Here is a 23,300-nt window from a genome sequence, read left to right as displayed (position 1 = left end):
GATTAAATACAATTTAAGAACCAAAATATTCTACAAAAGTAATCTTTCAATATCTTTGTCATATTTTAAATGTAACTTTAAAGCACTGCCAATTTCCCCCTTGAAAACTATATACTACCCAACTTTAGTGGGAGCAACTAGATAAATTAATTAGTTTAACCAGCCTTTTGCCAGCGGCAGTTGGGGCATGCGCAGTGGGGAACTCTTGTTGGCGGTGCCTAAAAATATGCAGTGCTATTTTTACCTGCCACAAATATAAACAAACGCCATGTGCGTTTCGGGGAGAGCTTTCAGCTGGCGAAAGCTCGCTCTTCCTGTTGCTCGTCATTCCACTCCGCTTCCATTTCCATTTCCATTTCCAGCTAAAAGCGGCCTCTCTGCTGGCCGAGTTCTCTCGGGGCGTTAGCAGCTGAGCAGGAAAAGCGATGGAAAAGCGGAAAAACAGTTGCCAGTTAGACAGTGAGCGCGTCGCACCTACGCACGCATCGAAGAGAAAGGAAAAGAAAAGATTCAGCGGCAGCAGCAGCAGCGCGTTCAGTGGTTGTTGTTGTTGGAAACGGTGGAAGCACACACACACACACCTACACAACAGGCAGACACAACACCAACACACACACATATTAACACGCGGCCAGCAAACACAATTTTCAGCTGGCCAAAAAGAAAAGTTTGTTCATCCCCAATCGCTCTTTTGTTTATTAAAATATTGGAAAATTAAAAATATCCCTTACCAAAAGTGATTTCAATTAATTTGTGCAAATTACGAGCCAAAGGATAATTGAAAAATCAAGGCACACACCTGCGCACATGTGTCTGTGAGAGGGTCCTGTGTATCTGTGTGAAAACGCCTGCGGCTGTATGTGTGTTGAAGGCTAAGCAGAAAATCAGCAGCCCACGGAAAAGCCAACAAGTAAAGTGCTACCGAAAATTCAAAAATTGGAAATATAAAATTTGTGCAAAAGTGACAACGTTTAAAAGATATTTACCAATCGCGGTAATCAAAATATTTCAAGGCAGCAAAGCCACAAATTTTACCCCCAAAAATTATCTTATCTGATAACAAAAAACCACTTAACTTAAACACCACCAAATGCATGCATTAAGATATTATTTAATTGATTCATTAGTGAGAAAACGATTCTTTGAGGGCCGCCGACTTTGTTTAGATATATCTTAAGCCCACATTCATCTAGATATTTTACAGTTCTTGCCTGTTGCAGCCAAAGCGTTAGCAAACAAAGTGATAAAGACAAAGTGTTCAAGACAAAATGTAATACATGTTATTAAATATTATACAAAACAAAAAGAAAACAGCAAATTATTAATTAATAATCAAACGCTAAACTGGAAAACGGAGCGATGGCAAGGCACAAGTTTTCAACAGGATGTCCCGTCTAAGGTGAGTACATTTTAGGAGCCTTGCTCCAGACATCCTTTGCATCCTACCTCAACCTAAAAAGATATAAGATAAATGGGAGAAAAAGGGGAGCACTACGAAAGAGCGAAGCAAAACATAAACAACCCCGAAAAGAGCGAGACACTAGGAGTGATGGTTCAAAAGAAAGTGCTGGCGAGCACTGGAATAAATTAGGTGGGGAGAATATTTATTTAAGAGGTGGGGTGTTAAAGATCTATTATGAATATTATAAATAATAAATTGTAATCTTTGGAAATCCATAATGCATTTATTTCTGAAAGTGTTTTATTGTGAAATCTATTATATTATTTTGGAACCACATATATTTTTCGATAATATTCTCAGGTATATGTACTTCATTTTGGGCTTATACATAGGTAAAATATGAATGCATCTAAGTAAATTTTCAAGGCTCAGACAAATTAAATAAAATTATATATATAAACAAAAAAAAGTTTATGATTTTAAATACAAGCTACATAGTTACTCGAACCCTAACCATTTTTCAAATGATTTGAATAGAAATTTCGTTAAAACCTCTAAATATTTATAGGGTAATTCAAATATATCTGTGTTACATATCTGATTGATGTACAACAGATATGATTTTTTTTTTAAATTTAAAGTTATAAGACATTACTAATAATATTTAATTGAAAGTAATTGATCAGTTTCAACTCTAGGATATTATTATTAAAATTTTTGCATCTTTTACATTTTTGACCATAATTTTTCTCGGTGCACTCTTTCACGTTCTTCGCCAATCGGAAATGCTGTGCTGTTTTGCTCCTCTCCTTTATGGGCTGTCCTTCGGTGCTGATATAGAGATACGAAAATAGGCAAAGTTTAGCAAAAAACCAACGAATTTCAGTTGGAAAGCTCAATGCAAAGAATGCCAGCATTCGTTTGGGGATTAGCCAAAGCCAAAGACTTTGCGCAAATACTGAAAAGCTCGGGCTCAGCGCATCATTTTCCACGCAAATTTCGTTTGCGAAAATTTCAATTTGTGTGTGGCATACAGGATTTGCAGGACACACTTACGTACATACGTCGCCTGCATCTTAGCCAAGATTATGTATCTGTAACTCGGTCACACGTTGCCCCCCCTTTTTTTCACTTTTATTGACTTTGTCATTTTATAGGCAATTTGTCTTTTGGCTGCCGTCGATAACTTTTGCTGTGTCATAAAATTTCGCGCCAAGCGATTGGCCCGTATCCTTATCCTTATCGGCAGGAACCGGGTTTCAGGCTCGGACTCCTTCGCTGCCAAGTTGTTTATTTTGTCGTAAATTTGCCTTCAAGGACGCGACAACACCGCACAGTCCGCCACCCAACGCCCACAGCCCTTTACCCTCTCACATGGCCATTTTATCGATCACACAATGGGAAATTTCACACGTTGTCCCAAAGGGCTGGGAAATGGTTTGGGCCACGTACAGTGGTCAGTCGATTTTTTAATTTACTTATTTTTAATAATTGTAGGGTACTGGCTTGGTTACAAGGCTTACGAATGTGGTATATGGTCATGGTCGTGATATAATAGTTTCTTAATTACTTTACAGCCATTAGGACTTAAAAATAACAAATTTTGGGTAGTACCTTTAATTACAGTTAAAGATGTTAAAAATTCAAGTTTTGGAGTCCCTAGAAATACAATATAATACAAAATACTATATTAAAAATAGCTGTCATCCCTCCCTGTAGCTTAATTTTTATAAGTAAGCCTACAGTGTACAAATAATAATACTAAAAATATTTTAAAAGTTTAGTCAGAGTCTACCTAAAATCATGTCATTTTATATAAAAAAGGTGTGAAAAGTTGAATTAAAAAACAGAATAGGAAAAAAACGTAGATCCTTTTATGGAAGTTACATAATTAAATTGGCTTAAAAATATTCTTCTAAAATATATATGCTTCTAAAATAAACGTACAACCTTTTAGGGAAGAATAATAATAATATGGGCTTAAAAATATTAGGGGTTATAGGTCATAGGTTAGACTTAAGATATTTTTAATGATATGGCTTGAACCGTTTTAAGGACTAAGTTTCTTGGGAACCTAAGATATATTTCATCCGAAAACCCACTGTAGCGAAAAGAACCCTCCATGCTTCGTTGCGTTTTGTAGCTCGTCTTTAATTACGTGTGCTGCAATTGGCAGCTTCAAGGTCGTTGCCGTCTTTTGCATAATTAAGAGTCACCCGCCCACCGCCCACGCCCCCTTCCATCCCTGTCTGACTCATTCTTGCCCCAATCTCTCGCTCCCGTTCATGCCGAGTGGCTTTTGTTCTTGCCGCACAGTTTCTGAATAATGCAATTGACGCGGGCGTGTGGGCGCTGACACAGTTGCCATTTTTCACACATGACCGGCCAGCAAACTGAAAACAGAAGCCAGCGGCAACTGGCAGCGTGCAGCGTGCAACGTGCAACGTGCAACGAGCAACATGCAACACACTCGCCGCATGTCCGGCACTCAAGTGCAATTTCCATAGCATACTTCAAGGCTGGCCGTAGTCTAATTTACATGCCAAATGACGCTCCTCTCGCTTTTCTGCCTTCCATTTTTCCATTTATGAGTCGTGACGTGTGACTGCGATTGTCCACCAGCCTTTTCTTTGCCGCTTTGTGTTTCGAAACACGTTTTCAATTAGTCCGATAAAGGAAGCAAAATGCCGCAGCTGCTGCTGCCCACACATTTGCATACGGAAGTGAGGGGGGGAAATTCCAGAGTGGGTTATTGGCAGTAAAAGTACGGGTTTCGCCCTTGAACTAAAACGGTAGCATTAACCTTAGCTGATTTTCTGCAATGGGATTTAAATTAGTCCACTTATTTTCTATATAAGCTTTTTTATTGTTTTCATGGTGATTTTTTAATGAATTTCATCATATTTGATGGTCTTTACTTTAAGTAGAGACCGAAAAAAATATATATACGTTTTATTTTCAAAAGTGTACTTTCGTTTCAACTTATTGGCCAACCAGCCAATTTTGGAAAGAATAGAAATCATAGCAGCCTTTAAAATCAAGAAAACAATATTATGTTCTTATAATTTAATGAAAACAAAGTATAAATTGAATGCTTGAGTTAACATTAAGTGAGTTTTTAAAGACTCAATTTAAATTAATTAATTAGTGTTTTTCACCATTCCATTTTTAAAAATTTAACAATATACACCTATTCACAATTTATATCTTTTTTGATTAATGACCACAACGTGTCTGCAAATGTCGCGTGTTTTTGTTATTTTATGGTACCCTCAGAAGACATTTTGGAAAGTAAGAATGGGATTGTTTTTTGGCGGCATTTCGGTTTGACAACAAATAGCCAGCCAAACAGATGAGGCAAACAAAAAAGTGTTGCTATATTTAAATGTCTTAAAGTAACAACAACAAATTTAACAGAATATATCTATTCAGATACCAATTGGGAAAGGCGACTAACAGATACTCTTGGGACAGTCTTAAAAATTTTTTAAAATTAATACAAAACTAAAAGGCACAACAACAGTCCTTAAAATATTTTTAAAAACATATATATTATTGTATCCAATTATTGTGGCACTTAAATAATGGTTCGTACATACCCCATCAACTATCAAAATAAGTTTTGGCGCACACAAAAACCACATTTAGCCAATGAAAGAAAAACATTTTAGCCAAAACTGGCTGGGGAAAAACAAAACAAGCGCTGGTCGATGGCCGGCCTAAATGGGCACACCCACTCAGCCTAAATTCTCCAGCACTCCCCTATTTTCCGCTCTCAATTTTCCTCCCCCAACCACATTTCCCACCCGCGGTTTTTCCCAATTTCCCGCATTTCCTTTCTCCTCCTTCCACGCACACACACACAAATCGCTACTTTCTGTTTGTCCTGGCCATCGTCTAATTAGTTGTGGGCTGTGACCGCCTTGATTTATATATTTATGATGGGCGTGGCCCTGGGCTGGTGCCAACTAATTGCCGCCAGCGATTCCCCGACCTTTTCCTCCTTGGATTCCTGATAGTGACCCTCGAAGAGTCGCTTTTCCCCTTTTTCCCCCTTGGCAACAGATACAGATACGAACTCATTCCCAGATACACACACACACATGTTAATCAGTGTGCATTTGGCAGCTGCTGCGAGCAAATTGGTTAAATGTCAACCGTCCTCAGAGCTTCCGTCTCAATCCCTACCAGACTTGGCAGCTCTTTCAGCGTCAGTTTGCACATCGAGCCAATAAATTGCAAATGAAATACAAGTAACCAGGCGACGGATGAGCCTTGTGTGCACGGTGGGAAAAATATTAGAGTGAGGATTACAAAAAAAAATATTTTATTTATGTAACAGTTTTTGAAAATCACTAGAGATTTTTGTATATAGCAGACAATTTTTACTGCAAAATAATAAAATTTAAATAATTAAATAAATTTAAAGCTACCCATAACTTTGAAAATTATAATATGGCAAGGCACCTACAAAACTACCATTAATTTATGAAACTAACATATAAAAAGATACTATTTGACATTAACGATTTATTTTGGTAATAATACTAATAGTTCTAACATTATAGGTAATTTCGTTTGTTGTGTGTATCAGAGATGGGATAAAAAAAATATGTATAATTTCATTTACTTACCAATTTTCGTAAATTACTAGAGATTTAGCTATTTAAAGGATGTGCAAAGATAAAAATGAAACTCTAAAATTGTATATCGCAAATGAAAATATTTAAAAGGTATACAAATACAAATTAAGGTACCACAAAAAAGGTGCTTAAGACCTAGAAGATTATTTTTAATAGATCCTGAGGTAATCCCCCAAATGCTTGTGATACTTTTTCTCTCCGTGTAAGTGCATAAAAACCGCGCTGTCATGATCTCGCGTTCCAATCTCACCCCCCTGGCCATTGGCCCTATTCACTTTCCCCTTGCTTATCAATCAGACAGCAAATAACAGCAACAAATAAACAAGTTGCTGCATTTAAGGAGCCATGGCGCGAATGACAAATTGATGCATTGCCGTATTGATTGGCCGACTGGCTGGCTTTGCTATTGCCACACTGCCACAATGAACGCCTTGACTGAATGTCAAGTCGCAGCATTGAAATGAATTTCGTGTCGTTGCTTTTTTTATTGATCGATTGTTCCAGTGCTTGATGGTGTGTGTGTGTGTTAGGATATAGCCGGTATCAGGAGCCAATACAATTGTCCTTAGCGCCGAGTGCCGCAAGTCTTATTTATTACGCATACGTCACGTTGTCGAGTGGGTTGCGCGGAAGTGGAAGTGCAGAAGAAGAGGAGGACAGCCCATGACTGTGACCCTGTCAATTGTGCAACATCTGCAAGCCCTTGCATTTCGCAAGCTAATTCGAAAAGAGAAAAAAACGTTCTACCAAGGGGAAATCAGAATTACTAAGAAAACCCAAAGGGGTATATAACAATATAAAACTAAAACACGCGCGCGTCGCCAAGTCGCTGTTTGTCCTTGGCCCGAGCCACGCCCCCTGGAAACTCCATCACACACCGCCCTCGCAACGCAAAATTGGCCCAAATAAAAGCATTGCGTATACGACATGTGGTACGGCATTTTCACAATGCGGTTTATGGCCATAACAGCGGGTAGCACGTGAATTTAAGTTGGCCCAATCACGCACCCCCCGCCGACATTTATTTTGAGGACGGAATTATTCAGGGCATTTCATAGGGAAATTGGATTTCTTCCTTTTTATGACGTTCCCCGGCGAAATTACTGTTTTCGGGCTGCTTATTATTATTATGCCAACATGGAGTTTGGCCACAGATGGCACATTTAGCAGACACTTTTGGGCTGAGGAGCCTGCTATAGCTATTGATTTTTGCAGACATTATTTAACCAAGTTTGGTTTATATGAAAAACAATAAACGCCACTTAAACACAGCTTAACTAATAAAAAAAAATACTTATATACATGCATTCTTAAATAATACGGAGAGTTCATCTGTTGTATTTTTAATTTGTATATTATTTGTTTGTTTTTAATTTGATTCAATTTTAATTGTTTTACATTTTAATTGAAATTGTTAAAAGCAAGGGAAACAAAAAATTAAACCGTATTTTGAATTAATGTTATGAATTCAAATTAGGGTAATGACTTGCCCCATTCTTTTATTCGTATTCAAGTTCAAATATATATTATTAATATTAATCCTTTAAAATTGCAATTGGTGGTAATAAATATGATTTAATAAATTCTAGTATCGGTTGATAACCAATATAATATTGAATTTCCCCCAGTAATTTATTGTGACTGAACTGTTGCATTTCTCCAGCTTTCTCCCACTTTAATTGCAATTTGCCTGCAGGCATTTTTGGGTTGACAAAAGTTTGTGGCCAAAAGTTTGGCTCGGTGAGCGGTGGGCGGTGGGCGAAGCAACAGGCTGCAGGACCGCCTGCAAAGTCCTTAAGCCACTGAGTGACAGGAGCTGCCAAGTCTAGCCTGGGACCACGCCCACTCCTCCACCGCCGCCCCCTACTCAGAAGGACTAGCATTTTGCAGGCATATGCGACATTTGACATGCGTAAGCATAAATTATGCAGCCGCCCCGCCAGATGCACTGAGCAAAACAGGTGGCCACAAGTAAATGCGGTGAATAAAGTATTATAAAATAGCTACGGCGCTGTGCTGAAATGAAAATAAAAGCCAAGGTGAGGTCATGCTTATGTAAAGACGCAGCCACGTGGATGGCGACGATGACGTGGCACGCCCACCCATCCGCAGCAGCCTTGTCAGCCTGCCACCCACCGCCCACCACCCACCGGTCCACCCACTTTTCGTCCTGGGGCCTCCTGCCAACACAACTAACGTCATCAAACGGGTAGTATCCTTCTTCTTGGGCCTGCAGCTCGCCTTGGCCTTTGTTGCGGTATTTCGCAATTTTGTTTAAACACGTAGACATCCAAAAGTTTATTTATAGCGCCCAAAAGCTTTTCTCCATCCTGTGACTTTCACTCACACCCATTTGTACCCATACCTACCCGTACTTCCCACCTGCCTGACATTTGGATAATATATACGGGTATATATGGTTTTATGACAGTGTCACATTCGATGGCTTTCCGGCTCTGTTTGTGTTTCGTTTCGGGCTCAAACTTTTTGTGTTGTTTGAGGCGACATAAAACACGCATGGGATACATATTTTATGGGCCCCAAACGCTGGGAAATCTACAGAACAAGAAGTGAAAACAGGCCATCGGAAAGTCGGGCGCAAACATACAGTGCGTTTCGGGAATGTAGGCCAGTTAGATATTTGGCATGCTTTCAAAGTTGGTTTCTTTTAATGCTAAGAGAAGCAACGAAGGATTTCGCAGATTATATAAAAAATGAAGAATATTTAAATTAAATAATAATATTTAAATATTTAAAATAAAAAAAAACCAAGCTTTTAAAATTTGATATAGTTCAATATTGCTTACAAAAAGATTATCTTTACATTTTAATAGTGTTCTTCATTGAGATATTTTTTGGTTTTATCTAATTAAAGACAAGGCTCTGCAATTAAATTATAAATTAGTTTTTTAAGACATTTAAGTTAAATGTATTTTTTATATTTATTTTTTTAAAAGTGACCGTCTAGTGCCAATAAAATATCTAATCAGCATAAACAGTAAAGAAATACAACTTTTTATTAAACATATTACAGCTCAAATATATGACACTATTCCAGCTTGTTCTTTATTGCTTTCTCTGTTTTTTATGTTTGTATTTATGTTCATTTCGTTTAGCATTCATCATAAGCTTAAATGGTTAGTTATGTAGGTCACTTAAATTTTCAATTGAAGCCCGAGCTCCATTTTCCACAGCCCAGCTTGCAGCATCCACAAATCCCTATCTCCTTATTCAAGCAGGATTAAAACTGGCCCTGAAAGGCAGGCCACATATTGTTTTTAATTATTCCAAAGGCTTAATGACCTGCCCTGCGTTTCCCAGCGGCAATCAAAATCTCATCAGCTTGTTAGCGGTTCCCTCGAAGAACAATGAGCACATGTTTACATAATTAATCACTGGCCGCGCTTATTGATTATCCTTCCGAGAAAAGGAGTAGAGGGTTCGCTGAACCCATTGCTGGGCCTTTAGTTTCCGGTCTTTCGAGGGGGGCACTCATTATGCGAAGGGGTCCAGTTGAGTTGGCAGCAATAACAGTTATTTCAGCGTAATTGCAGAGGGGACAGCCAGTGGATTTGAATGGGTCGTAGGCCAGGAAGTCATTTGCACAAATGACGTTTTCCTCGCCACCGTCATCAACTGCAGTGGCTTACGTAATGATTGACAATCAGGTGGAAAATGGCGTTTTGCTGGGCTGGAGGATAGAGGTGTCCTAATGCAATTCATTGATATTTATTACCTGGCCAGTGACTGACTGTCGAACCCGAAGCGTTACCCCGTTATCGTTAATTAAATTACCAAGTTGAGGGGCGAAAGGGGGGCGCAAATGACAAACTTGTTACCTCACTCAACATCCACATCCCCTAATGCCGCCCCCTAATGGCATCCCCCTCCTCCCCTCCTTCTTGGCCACATGGAGCACCCCCGCCGATGTCTAATGGCATTTGATAATGGTGTTTGTGTTTGTGTCTGCGTGGAAAATGGCACGATGACGTAGTGATTGCTCTGATGGTGGCTGCGATGTAAGTCAGTGGTGACAATTGAATAGTAATCAAAAAGTCTACTATTTACATATTAAAAATAGCAGGGACTTATTTTAAAAATAGTACAAAATATGTATTTAGTTTTGTTGCACAATAAAGTATTTATTTATTGGGTTAGAAAGTAATAAATAATATTTTTTAAAAGTAGTACTCCCTAAAAGCTAAAGCGTTTTGTTTAAAATAACAGCGACTAACTTTGAAAATAGTATAAAATGTTTAATTGGTATATTAAAATATTTATAAATAATACATTATAATTATTCTGTAACGTATACCAATTAATATTTTAAATAAATAACAACTGGCAAATATACAAATTATAAATTATAAATCGATAAATAATTTTTGGAAATAATATGGAAATAGAATAATTGATTGTATTACGTACAACAAAAATGAAAATGTACGTAAAATTACAAAGTGTTTAAAAAAAAATCATAAAAATTCGTACATTATATATATATGTATATAAAATTCAACTCAGAAACTGAAAATTTTAAAAAATTAGTATTGATTAAAAGTTTTGAATTTTAATTCTAAAGTATAGAACAGAATCTATTCAATAAACTTTTTTTTTTAAATATGTAGGTTTTTCAAGACCCTCTTAAAAACCTTTAAAACCACCAAACTCTGCTGAAAAATAGACATCTTAGCAGCACTCACCAGGGGTCGGTTAAATATGAATAGAGTGGGCGTGATCGATGACGGTGGTCCGCAAATAGAGACCAAAGCGCAGACCCCTCGAGATTTTTAACAGTTCCAGGCCCTCGAGAGACAAACCCAGTTTGAGCAGCCGGCCAGTGACAGCTATGGCTCTCAAACTGTGTCAAGTGGCGCCGCAAAGTGGGTCATTGCAGGCGGGAAAAGTGGGTGGTGGTGGTTGTGGGGGTGGTGCTGGTTTGGGGTGACTCTGAAATGGGTGCCTCTGAAATAGCAGGCAAGTGACGGGCCCAGGATAAGCACGCTTATGTAAAGCGTTTGTGCAGCTAAAAGGCTCTTTCCGCCTGCTGCCGTATGTGGGATAATTTATTGATTGGCTCAAGATGGGATGAGATTCCATAAACTATTATTTATACTTAATTCCTTTGTCCTTGCAGATGCGCACAATTAGCTTAAACTGACGGCAGAAGGTGGGGAGCAGGAGCAACAGCAATAACAACAGCCAGAATTTACAAGCAAAAGGATAATCACAATCACCAAGCAGCGAAATAAAATACCAAAGCCGATACTTAACAACCGAACTATAATCGAACTATTTTAACAACTTAAATGTAGCACAACAGAAGCCTTACAAAACAACAAAACCATTTGTGCTGTGCTTTAATTATAGTCAAAACAGAAAAAACACGAAAGCAACCCCGAAAACCGCGTAATTATTACACATTAAATAATAATAATCATTATTCTTCCACTTGCGAGTTTGAAATGTGTACATTTTTAAATCGATATTTAAACTAGTAGCGAATTATTAAATACCAAACGAATAACAGTTTAACGTTCATTAAAACTTAGCAAAGAGCGTTGTGAATTTAACAAAAAAACAAAAACTAAACGGTTTACGATCCTCTAAATTAGAACGAAAATTGTACGCAATTAGTAGAATTTAAAAGTAAGATTTTAATCCAAGCTAAATTTTTAAACGAGCTTCAAACACACACGTTAGAAGACATAAAAACACACCCACACCCGGGCAGAACCTTATCCTTAACCTTAACCACGGCGGCAGGATTGTAAGGGTAACAATCAAATGCTTGGCTCAGCGCCAAAAAGTAGGCAGCAGCACAAAGCACAGCCCAAAAGTAGGCAGTAGAAAATTTATACAAATTCGGCGCCAACGGTGGAAAAAGGACGAAAAAAGCGCCAAGGACTCCGACGACCTTCGCGTGTGCAAGCGTCGTTGCACAATAAAGGACGCCACTAACACTCTCAGCCAGACACAAATACATCTATACCTACCTACCTATACACTCACCCAGACACACAGGAAATCACACACACACACATACGTACATTGTAAAACCACAGGACAATTGCATGGGCGGCCGCCATGACCGGAAGTGAAGTACGGTCACGTCCACGTCCACTGGCCTTTGCATAACAATCAGCCCGCCAAGGAGCCGCCAAGAAAGCAGCAGGAGAAAGCAGGAGAAAGCAGTGAAAGCAGGTGAACAAGAAGGCGGCAAGGGAGAGTAAACAGGAATAATAACAACGAGCACAGGAGCGCCACTTTCACCCGCCAGCGGCCCCTTAAAAATGCAGGAAATGAGCTACCTACAGGATAATTCCAAGATTGAGGCCCTCACCAAGGCGGTGCTCATATCCATACTGGGCGTGGCCATCGTCCTGTCCAACCTCCTCATCATCGCCACCTATGCCAACTTCAAGGGTACGTTGCACGCATAATATGCGATTAATGCTTTCAACAGGAACATCTTGAACGCGGTTAGGTTTGGTCTCAGGAACTCTTCTTTCATAACAAAAAAACTATGTGTTATATCTTATTTAAATGTTTAGTTTTGCATCCTTAAAAGGAAAGAGTATGAAGTAATTAAATGTCATGTGTTTTTGTTGTCTTTATTGCATCATTACAAATTTAAAGAACCCATTTTGCTTAAAAGTATTATTTATTAAAGCCACTTTATTGAATTAAAACTGTGGCCCACAAAGTTTTACCCATAATAGACCAAAAATGTTAACTTTTAATATATTTTCGTTTCTTTGTATTGGATAAATGGAAAATACCTTTGGCTATAAAATAGTTATAGTGAATGTCGTAAATTTAGACTCGCCCAACAAATTTATTGAATGAATCATTTTTAACTTATGGTTTGCATTTGTTTTTTATTTTATAACAACTTTATAATTTCACTGGCTAATGCAAAATGTGCCCGCAGGACCCACAGAGGTGATAAACTACTACCTGCTGTCCCTGGCCATTGCCGATCTGCTTTGCGGTCTGCTGGTGGTGCCCTTCTCCGTATATCCCGCTTTGACTGGAGAATGGATGTACGGCGACATCGTGTGCCGCTTCACGGGGTATTTGGAGGTCACTCTGTGGGCGGTGTCTGTCTACACCTTCATGTGGATATCGGTGGATCGGTATTTGGCGGTGCGCAAGCCACTGCGATATGAAACGGTCCAGACGAAGACGAGGTGAGTGGGGGTCTCTAGATCCTTAGTTTGGATAATATAAAAAGCAAACTTAAAAAATTCTACGATATATAATCATAAACATTGTAATAATTTAACTTCTTATATCTAATGGTTTCATTATAATTTTTCCTCTTTTAACGAGAATTTATTAAAAATTCAGTTTTTGTGATATGGTATAAAAATTTTTATGATATTTTTTTCAATGTACTTTAAATTTTGGTAAAACTATCTAAAAATGTAAGCGTAGCTTAATTTGATATTAGTTCTCATATCATTCATATGCTTCATTAATATTTTTTAAAATAATTTGCTTTTCTACAATACGTAAAGTTCGATATATTTTTGGTTCAGAATAAAATAGAATCGATACGATTTATTTTAAGAGGAATTCATACTTGATATTATTTTTATTATTCATATGTTTAATTTAAATATTTTTAAATAAGTTGCTGGTTCTAACAACAACTGGTTCCATTAAAATAATTTAATACATTTTCTACAATACGTAAAGTTTGATATATTTTTGGATCAGAATTAAATAGAATAGATTCGATTTATTTTAAGAGCAATTCGTACTTGATATCATATTCTTTATGACCTTAATCTCTAAACGTATTACCATCTTTTTGATATCCATTATTATAATCCCTTTCCTGCAGATGCCAATGCTGGATGGTGTTCACCTGGATATCGGCGGCCCTGCTCTGCTGCCCCCCAATTCTGGGCTACTCTATGCCGATCGAGAACAACATGACGCACATCTGCATGCTGGACTGGGGGAACATGGCCGCATATAGTGCCACACTGGCCATTTTAGTCTTAGGTCCCAGCCTCATTTCAATCGTACACAACTACGGCTATATCTTTGTAATGATGCGTAAGATTAGGTCCGGCGAGCCGATACACGATAAAGAATATGCAACTGCTCTGGCTGAAAATTTATCGAACCCTAGTCATATGATGTCATTCGCATTAGTCTTTGCATTCTGGGTGTCCTGGCTGCCATGGATTCTGTTGCGTCTGTATGAGGTGGTCACGGGCTATGTTATCCAAAGTACTCTTATCAACTTCGCCGTCGTCTGGATCGGCATATTGAATTCGTTTTGGAAAATTCTGATCATGACCAGTATGTCGCCGCAATTCCGTATCGCTTTGAGAGTATTTTGCTTAACCATTTGTTGTAAGACTAAGGGCCGTTTGCAAGCAGAGCTAATCGGGTTGGACCCAGATGACTAGAGTTAGATTTAGATTTTCATTCTCCTCAAAAAAAATTCAAATAATTATCCGCAAAATCCCCCATCCAACCCCCTTTCCGCCATCCCTTTGAGAAGAACCACAAAGTCCTGCAAGTAATAAAAAAAATTGGTTGTAATTGCATTGAGCCATTTCCTTAACAATCTCTCTCTCTATATAAACACTTACTTGCCTGTTTGCCATATAGTTGCATATTTACGGGCCGTTTGGCGCTACGCGACATGCCAATGAAAGCACCACCAACCAAACACAGCCACTGAAAAACTAAGATACGCAACCACTCAGCCACTCAACCACTCAACCACCCAACCACCAATCATACAGAAAACCACACAGAGACACCAAAAACACAGACACGTTGAAAGACATATTCATATTTCTAGACCTAAGCTAGGCTAAGAGTTTTTAGCGTATCCAATTATGATTGACTAATTGATTGATTGATTGCATTGAATTGATTGACGATTATTATTGTGTATTTATGAGCTTACCACGTATATACTTGTACTTAACTCTAGCCATATGTATTTGTAGCGGCGATTCAAATTCTAATTCGTAGACAAGAGACAATTCACTAGGCAAGAACAACATTTCCGTTTCCGGTTTACAGATCAAACTTGCTACTATAAAAAATATAAAAAATATACGAAAATCATATGCTACTCGAGAAGCAAGATAATTATCTAAAGAATGCATAAGTATATACCTTTTTCAAAGTCCATATTAAGTAGCATTTAGAATTTTACAAAGAAATCGTGTAGAGTTTATTAAACAATTTGCCAAACTTGACGACGGGCCGGAAATGCAGAATTCAAAATTCTAAAAAAATTCAATCTTCGCACGCTTTGCGAATGCGCTTTAGAAACGGAAAACCCAGGCCCACTAAACGAATAAATACAAAAACTCAACACAGCAAAAATGTTAAAATCCAAAAGCGAAGAAACCCGAAAAAACATTTCCAGTAGTTCTTAGCGATATAAATAAATAATGAAAATGAAAGGATATAGGCTAGTGTCAAGATTCGATCGTTGTTAAAATCGCAGATGTATGTACATATTTTCCTTTTGGCCGCCCCCGAACGCTTCGATTTGGTGGGGTTTCCCATAATTTCGCCTAGTTCCCTTAGTGGGTCAAATTCAGTTTCCTAGGACCTGCCGTTGAAGCGTCCAGGGTCCCAAGTCGAGTGTTTGTAGTTGAATATTATTGAAGATTATTGATTATATCTTAACAGCAAACATGCCAAATGCGAAAATAATGAACGAACTCGAAAACGAAACATTGTGTATATTTTGTTGTTGTACATTTCATTGACGATCTTTTGTACATTTAGTTATAGTTCGAAACTAATTTACACACAAAAAGGCAAGTGTTATCGATTTTTAAGTGTAAGGAAATTGTTAGAGCGATATAAGCAGATAGAAAAGTCGTTTCGAAAAATATAAACAATGAACGCAGTAAATAAATGCAAAAATGATGATAAGGTATGGTGGGTTTTATTGGGGGATGGGATTCCATTTGAATTTGGCGCTTGTCCAGGGAGAATACGATTTTCAGCACTGGCTCTCTTATAGTTGTAGATGGCGTATTTGGGAATGCTACTATAGATGGCGTAAAAGTTCATTGAGGGAGCCAAAATATTGGTATTTCAGCCCTCTGTCACACCATCGAAATAGATTTTTTAAACGTGCTTATAAACAATAAATATCTTGCGAAAATGGACATTAGAAACAACGATCCCGGTGCCGTTCAATTTGGCAATTTCTTTAACTATTATCAATTTAATTCAGCCCCGGATCGTGTTAAGCTACTGCCGGATAAAGATGTATGGTTACCTTCTTTGGATGGTGGGGAATCAACCGGAAGTAGTCCTTATATTGTCCTGGATGTGGGCTGCAATTGCGGCGTATTTACCCAACTACTACACAATTACTTGGAGGAACGTCTTCAGAGATCCGTAAAAATCCTAGGAGTAGATATAGACCATCGACTGATTCAACGCGCTCTGGATGAAAACGAATCCCCGGAAAACATAAGCTACGCCTGCGTGGATGTCCTAGATGATGATGCTTTCGAATCTGTGAGAACCTATCTGGATACCCAAAATCGCCAGAAGTTCGATGCCATTTGCTGCTACTCCATTACCATGTGGATTCATCTAAATCACCATGATGAGGGCCTTCAATTGTTTCTGAACAAGCTCTCAAATCTGGCAGAGCTGCTGGTAGTGGAACCACAACCTTGGAAATGCTACCAAAAAGCGGAGAAACGTCTGAAAAAGGCGGGAGAGATTTTTCCCCTTTTTCTAGAACTGAAATGGCGATCTGATGTGGAACTGCAGATAGAAAAGTATCTGGAAGATACCCTCGACCGAAGGAAGATATTTGAATCCACCCCCACTAAGTGGCAGCGAAAGATTTGCTTCTACAGATAATGATTGAAGGTCTTAATACTAAGGATAATGTAAATATAGGAGGAGTACAGTATCACTCTTATCTGAGGACAACAGGATAGCATACCATTCATTTCTTTTCCAATGGCAATTTATTGCATTTATGTAAAAATAGCTAAATATAGAGCTTTTAACTCTATGAAAGATTGGGAAAAATTCATTCACTTCCACTTTTAAACTAATCCACGTTGAGCTTCCTGAAGGAACCTTCGATTCCGAAGAGCCCTTCAAAATCAATGGGATTTCCCGGACGCAGGCTCTCATCAGTTCCATAGTTGGCATTCTCCTTGAAGAAGTCGTTGTACTCATCCAACTTCTTCTCCCAAACTGCCAAAATTTCCGGCACTGTGCCATTCTCCCCGCCGTATTCCACCGGAAGATATTTTAATGGGATTTGCTCCGTCAACTGATCCATTTTGTTGCCATGCACAAAGAGGCGTGACTGCATCTTCTTGGACATCATGGGCTTGAACATGTTGAAAATCTGTTCGAATCCAGTGATGGTATTGATAAAATGTTGTGCCTTCAAACGCAGCGGAAGAGCCTCCTCGGAAAACACAGTCATTTTCTTGGCCATCGATGGAGTCATCTGGAACATGTGCGCCGCTGTAGCATCCTTCATGTCCATGATAAAAACTACTCCATTAACATTGGCGTAGTCATCCTCCAAAATGGCAATCTCCTGCATGGCCTGGGCCACTTTCATGCACTCCAGGATGTGATACTTTTCCACGGGGCACAGGCCCATCCTCCAGATGCCGATGCGTGGTCCAGTTTCGTTAAGGGGAGTGGGTAGATAGATAATTGCCCTGCTCAAGAAATGAATAAGTGCACATTTCCCTTGGTTTTCCTTATAACATTCCTTACCCCGTTTGGTGTATCTCCCGGAACTTGCCCTCCGTGGTGCTGGTAACTCTGAAATATTCTGGATACTTGGTCTTCAGCGTGTAAAACTTATCTAACTTGGCCTTGGCCCTCTCCAAACTGTACTTGCAGCCGCGCAGAAAGGCCACCAAGAACTGATCATCCATGCGCGGATTCAGATGAGGCTGCTGCTCGATCCAGGTCTTGAAGGCCTGCAGATCGGCCTCCAGACGATCGGGATCCTCCTTCAGCTGCTCATTGGCCAACTTTTGCAGCTCAGGCGTGAGTGGGCGGATTTGCGGTGCCATTTCTTGCTCGTTTCTTGGATCTAGGGGAAGCACTAGTGAACTGCTCGGCGTTTCTTGGGGCACTAGCCGCCCAATCTACGTTCTATTGATGGTCGAATTTTACGGAGCTTTATCAATTGTCTGATAACCGTCCGATTGGGGGCCGTAAACTAAACAAAGACAAACACTGTGCAAAATGCCCAGATAAGCAGGGCATTTCATAAGAAATACTTCAGTTTAAATTAGCCAAAGATCGACGCACTCGACGGGTCGGGTTTAAATAGTTATTCAGCTTTATTCGGGGTTTACTTCTGGAAGGGATAGTAGTCCAAACCGGAGTTGTAGTTGTACTTCTTCTTTTGCTTTTTCTGGGCGGCCGCGATAATTTCCTGGACATCCTTGCGGTAGGCGGGCGGCAGCATCTCGTCGTGCAGCGTGCAGGGCTTTTCCTCGGGCTCCGTCACCTTGAATATGTAGCGTCGAATGATGTCTATGTCACGACCAAACTCCTCCTTCAAGTCGGCAATCCTCGTGGGCGCCGTATCGAAGGCGATGGTGAAGTGGGTGCCCTCGCGATGAACCACTCCATGCTCACTGACTTTGTGGGGCAGGGCACGGGTTCCCAGGTTCTCCAGTTTCCGGATAATGCCGCCCTTATCCAGGATGGACTCTGCCGTCCTCTTGATCACGGAAATCAGTTCGGGCTGTTGGGAATACATATTTCTTATTTACTTTTATGTAACTGCCGGTGGATTTCATGTGCTACTCACGCGAGGCAACTGGCGCAGCACCAAGGCTAATTCGTAGGAAGGCATCGTGGTTGGTAGATAGTGGTAGCTATTATGCGATTTAATATATTATTTGAGGCCTCTAATTGAAAGTTTTAATTCATTAAAATGTAGGCAAACTATAAAAATACGGAACGAACAGCTGTTGTGATAAATGTATGGGAAAAGTCCCTAAAGCCTGGCGCATACGGTCACACTGCACAGTGGGATAAAATAAATTACCACGAAAAAATAAATATTTTAATTTTTTGTATAAAATATTTTTGGAGACTATTTAATGTTTTTAAAATATGTAGTTATTAGTATACCTTAAATATATAGAATAAATATAATAATAATAATGAAAATATTTTCATTAATAGAAATGATATACGTTTGTAATGTTTTTTCAAAATTGTATTTATTTATATAGAGTTTTTTAAAGTTTTTAAAAAAATTAAAGTACAAATAAATGTAGAGATACAAATTTATACAAATGTTTTACGTTTAAATACACATATTTTTTCTTTATTTAATTTAATTCTTATGACTATTAAACACTTCACTAGATGATAATAATACATTAAGAATATTTAACCAAATAAACAGACTTAACAATTTTAACATATAAAATATAGATTCCCGTTAAACTTAAGCTAAGCTAGAAGTTTGAATACTTATATTTAAGATTAACGCCCTAAAAACATGTCCGACATCTAAACTATCGAGAGGAAGAGAGTTATCGAATAGAAGCCCGTTAAACTTAAGCTAAGCTAGAAGTTTGAATACTTATATTTAAGATTAACGCCCTAAAAACATGTCCGACATCTAAACTATCGAGAGGAAGAGAGTTATCGAATTCGGCTGACTGTGTGACCATCCGCCAACCGCAACGAAATATGGTATATAAAAATACCCTGGTATGGTCAGTCCTTTTCGATTTCGCGTTTTTAATTTCGGAAAAAAGATTGACGTGAAAACAACGAGCGGATAGTTGCGATTGAAAAGCGGATAAAATTGTTTTTCGCACGCCAAAAAGGAGAAACAAATGCTTGCGTTGTGTGAGTGCGGGTGTTCCGACAGCGTGTGTTTGTGTGTGTGCAAATGTAGCCCGAATTATGACGCATGTCGAAGTGCAAGCGTGAAATAAAACCCGAAAATGAAAGAAGTTGCAACTGCAAATGCAGAAAAAAGATAAAACAAAAAAGTACAAAAAAACGGTGGAAGAAGAAGAGTGCGTGCACTCGGCAGTTGTTGTTAGTTGTGTGTGCAAGTGTGCGTGTGTGTTGTGTGCGAAATTATGTAAATACAACAATTGTAGAGTTCCAATTGTCCTCTCTTTTTTCTCAATTATGAAATGCAGTTGCATTGCCCTCTCTCCCTCTCTCTCACCCTTTATCTTTCTCTCTCTTTGCGCAGCGAAATACCAGTGCATAGAATTTTCCTATTTTGAAAACCGAATTATAACTCCAAAAATCCCCCAAAGCAGGGTTTTAACTCTCATTCCTTATCATTTCACCTTTTTTTCTACCTGCCGCTGCAACTGACACGTCTGCATTGCCACTCTTTTTTTACATGCTTTCTTACCTGCCCAACCACCGAAAAAAAACACATAAATGAAATATATATGACTCGAATTGCTCTCTTTCATAGAAAATTAAACTTCGCGTCGCGCAACGCTGAGAGAAAAACGGAAAATGAAAACGAAAAAGCAACTATAAAATTAATTAACCTTTGCGGGAAAATATAATAAAAACGAATAAAAGTTCTCATCTTCTCCCTCGCTTTCTCCCTCTTTCCCCATCGTCTGTGGATTACATTATCTTCTGTGGATTATTATTATAACGCCAACAACAACAACAACAGTGGCAAGCGGATCGAGCAGAAGCAGCAGCAACAACAAACTGGCCGAATCGGAAAACTCAGCGCAAAACTCCAGCAACATGAGTTGGGGCACCGAGCTATGGGTAAGTTCTTGAGTTCTTGGGGTCTTCAGTTTTTCTGGGGATTATCTCTGCAGATTCGGAGAACATACTGGGGTATTCAAAGAGAGACAAAGCACTAGAATCCTTAAAAATATTTCATCTATAGGTTCACTAAAAATGTATAATGTTTATAAGCAATTTCTTATAAAAGTATTGCTATAAAGTTATCCGAAATACCGAAAAAAAAAGTTTCGAGATTAAAAACTTAATAACATATTTTAATTTTTTTATAGAAACTTAAAAATATTCTCGAAAATGTTAAATCTTCAGTAATTATACTGACTTTTTAAAAACATGTTTTTATTCATTGATTCCTTTTTTGTTGTTAAATATTGCTTTTCTGTGTCGGACTTACACAATTTTTGTTTCGTTATATTAACAACAAGTTATTTGTTTACTATCTAAAAATCTAATAACTTTTTATTGGTGTTTGAACTCAATTTTTTATGAATTGTTATCAGCCCTTGAAACAAGACTCTAGAGCGTTAATTTTGATCATGAATACAAGTTTATTCTTATAAATATACATTTCCACAAGACAGAGGTACTTACTTTATAAAAGTCTTACTCAAACCTCTAGAAATTTCGAGAGAAATCAAGTTACTTTTAATCGAACTTCACTAAAATAGAAGTAATAAAATTTTAATGGGGCTACAACCAAGTCTTTGGGTTACCGAACATTTTGCCAGTCAAATAGTTCCTCAAATGTTTTCTGAATGCTCCAAATTAAGCTCGAAATACCTGTTTTCCAATTTCCAACCCCTTCTTGTTAGAAAACCCTATATTTTCTAATTGGATACCCAATCTAAGCCAAAGCCATGTCAATTAATTGTTATTTCAATGTCATAACTTACCCATAGGAAATCCACTCGAATGCTTGAGCAGTGAGAATTTTACAAATTGCTTCCCATAAGCCAAAGTGCAGGCAAATGTTTTAAGAACGCGCGCTTAAAGCGACCGTCTCTTTCTAACCCTGCAGTGCCGTCTCTTTTCGTCTACCAACCAAGCTGGAACTTGAAACTTTATAAAAAAAAACTGGTTTTGCGGGTTTTATGTAAATTGCTGCCATATGAGCACGGCCAGAAGCAGCGTGCGCCCCAAAGCCATACATATATATATTTCTCGGATATATCGTTGCTTTCTTGTTGTTTTTATTTTCCTCACATGTAGTTTGTGTTCTGTTTCGGCGGAGGCCCCACATTCCACTTCGATCCCCATCGGATTCCAAGTACCGGCTCTCTAAAATATTATTATTATTTTGTTTTTTCCGCTCTGTCTATGAGTATTCTATGCCTCACAGCTGTTTTTCTGACTGTTTTTTTCGTCGTCGTCGTTTCGTTTAGGCCAGGCCGTTGACACGCCCAGCTAAAGCTTACCTTACAGGGTTTTTAAAACGTCTATAATAAAAGCAAATTTTAGCTTGCCTCAGCTGCTTTTTGTCCGCCTCTTTAGCCCGATTTAGTTTTTTGCTGATTTTCAATTCATTTCGGATATTCGTATATTCGGATATCGATGGATTTCATATGCCTTCCGCGTTTCGGGGGTAGTTTTCCTTATATCAGACAGCAGCCGGCACACCCTCAAAATGTGCGGTGGTGTGTGTGTGCTTGTAGGTGTGTTTGCGCTGGTGTGTGTGAGCGGAAAATTCGCCTCGACTGAAGAGGAGGTTCCCTGATGTCAGGACCAAAATTGCAAGTCTAGACAACGTTTTGCAATCTATTTGCTGGCATTTTGTACATGCTCTTTTTGCACAGTTTCCTCTTTTTTTAGTTGGAGGGATTTAGTCAGTGTCTGCTGTTAGTTTTAGGCCCGGAAAGCTTACCAAGTGTTTGTCTACCGGATTTGCATATGGCTCAGAGCGACTTGAAAAGCACCAGAAACTAATAAAATGCAGTTGGGTAAACTATAATGTGACATATTTTAGGGACACCAGTACAACATGGTATTAAAAAAAGTATCATATTGAATATCAGATCCATATGAAATTTCTTTAAAAGGAAATATTAAGATAATAATAAAAACTCACATAACAAAAATAACAACAATCGGAACAAGGCCATATTTGAGATATAAAGTTTATATTATAAACAATCTCTGGGTAGGTTCTTTAAAAACTTTATATGAGAACAGCGAGTACGACAAATTCTCAAGAATATAAACAAATTCTTCTCAGGTTTTATGGTCAATTCAACGTTGTTAGAGTTTTTGCTTTATTCTCGACTTCACGACTTTGTTAAGTGACTCATGTTAGTGGTAGAAATCCAGTTTTTGGAGCCCCTGTGCCCATTTTCCTCACCTACCTTTTTTTCTTGCAGACTCAATCACGAAGCATTGTTCGCTTAGCGAAAATCGGTAGCCAAACGAACATTATATATGCCCAAAACTGTATTTTGAGCATTTGCATAAATGATTTGCACGCCACACATAAAAATACTCGATATGCCACTTAACCCAAA

The 23,300-nt window shown here is 38.5% G+C and overlaps 5 protein-coding genes across 18 annotated transcripts in view; 3 read left to right on the top strand and 2 right to left on the bottom strand.

The window, feature by feature from the left end:
• The first annotated feature begins 469 nt into the window (after positions 1–469).
• LOC119552800 (G-protein coupled receptor 52) lies at positions 470–15,974 on the top strand. 4 transcript variants are annotated; one of them, XM_037862634.1, is made up of 5 exons: positions 470–667; positions 1,221–1,399; positions 11,183–12,471; positions 12,980–13,238; positions 13,898–15,974. In XM_037862634.1, exons 3-5 carry the CDS (start codon positions 12,339–12,341, stop codon positions 14,472–14,474), a joined length of 969 nt encoding a protein of 322 aa, XP_037718562.1. In that variant the 5' UTR covers positions 470–667; positions 1,221–1,399; positions 11,183–12,338; the 3' UTR covers positions 14,475–15,974. The 4 variants fall into 4 exon arrangements, with proteins under 4 accessions (XP_037718562.1, XP_037718561.1, XP_037718563.1 ...); XM_037862633.1 differs by having other exon boundaries at positions 1,205–1,399; XM_037862635.1 differs by having other exon boundaries at positions 480–559; positions 1,205–1,399.
• Positions 15,975–16,153: 179 nt separating this feature from the next.
• LOC119552802 (probable RNA methyltransferase CG11342) lies at positions 16,154–17,146 on the top strand. The gene has a single exon (XM_037862639.1). It carries the CDS (start codon positions 16,207–16,209, stop codon positions 16,921–16,923), a length of 717 nt encoding a protein of 238 aa, XP_037718567.1. The 5' UTR covers positions 16,154–16,206; the 3' UTR covers positions 16,924–17,146.
• On the bottom strand, positions 17,015–18,269 carry LOC119552801 (alpha-tocopherol transfer protein-like). Its single transcript, XM_037862638.1, has 2 exons — positions 17,809–18,269; positions 17,015–17,750 (listed from the first exon to the last, which is right to left on the bottom strand). The coding sequence occupies exons 1-2, from the start codon at positions 18,111–18,113 to the stop codon at positions 17,120–17,122; spliced, it is 936 nt and encodes a 311-aa protein (XP_037718566.1). The 5' UTR covers positions 18,114–18,269; the 3' UTR covers positions 17,015–17,119.
• A 98-nt stretch (positions 18,270–18,367) lies between these two features.
• On the bottom strand, positions 18,368–19,042 carry LOC119552803 (probable 28S ribosomal protein S6, mitochondrial). Its single transcript, XM_037862640.1, has 2 exons — positions 18,863–19,042; positions 18,368–18,796 (listed from the first exon to the last, which is right to left on the bottom strand). The coding sequence occupies exons 1-2, from the start codon at positions 18,905–18,907 to the stop codon at positions 18,398–18,400; spliced, it is 444 nt and encodes a 147-aa protein (XP_037718568.1). The 5' UTR covers positions 18,908–19,042; the 3' UTR covers positions 18,368–18,397.
• A 734-nt stretch (positions 19,043–19,776) lies between these two features.
• LOC119553141 (formin-binding protein 1-like) overlaps positions 19,777–23,300 on the top strand; it is a 36,029-nt gene continuing 32,505 nt past the window's right edge. For all 11 annotated transcript variants that reach the window (XM_037863352.1, XM_037863349.1, XM_037863351.1 and 8 more), the window contains exons 1-2: positions 19,777–19,920; positions 20,726–20,826. In XM_037863352.1, the coding sequence (XP_037719280.1) occupies positions 19,908–19,920; positions 20,726–20,826 (114 nt within the window). In that variant the 5' untranslated portion in view covers positions 19,777–19,907. The remainder of the gene's footprint in view (positions 19,921–20,725; positions 20,827–23,300) is intronic.

This window comes from Drosophila subpulchrella, chromosome 3L (genome assembly GCF_014743375.2).
Source record: "Drosophila subpulchrella strain 33 F10 #4 breed RU33 chromosome 3L, RU_Dsub_v1.1 Primary Assembly, whole genome shotgun sequence".
Classification (NCBI taxonomy): Eukaryota; Metazoa; Arthropoda; class Insecta; order Diptera; family Drosophilidae; genus Drosophila; species Drosophila subpulchrella.
This window is presented reverse-complemented; position numbering and strand designations above follow the sequence as displayed.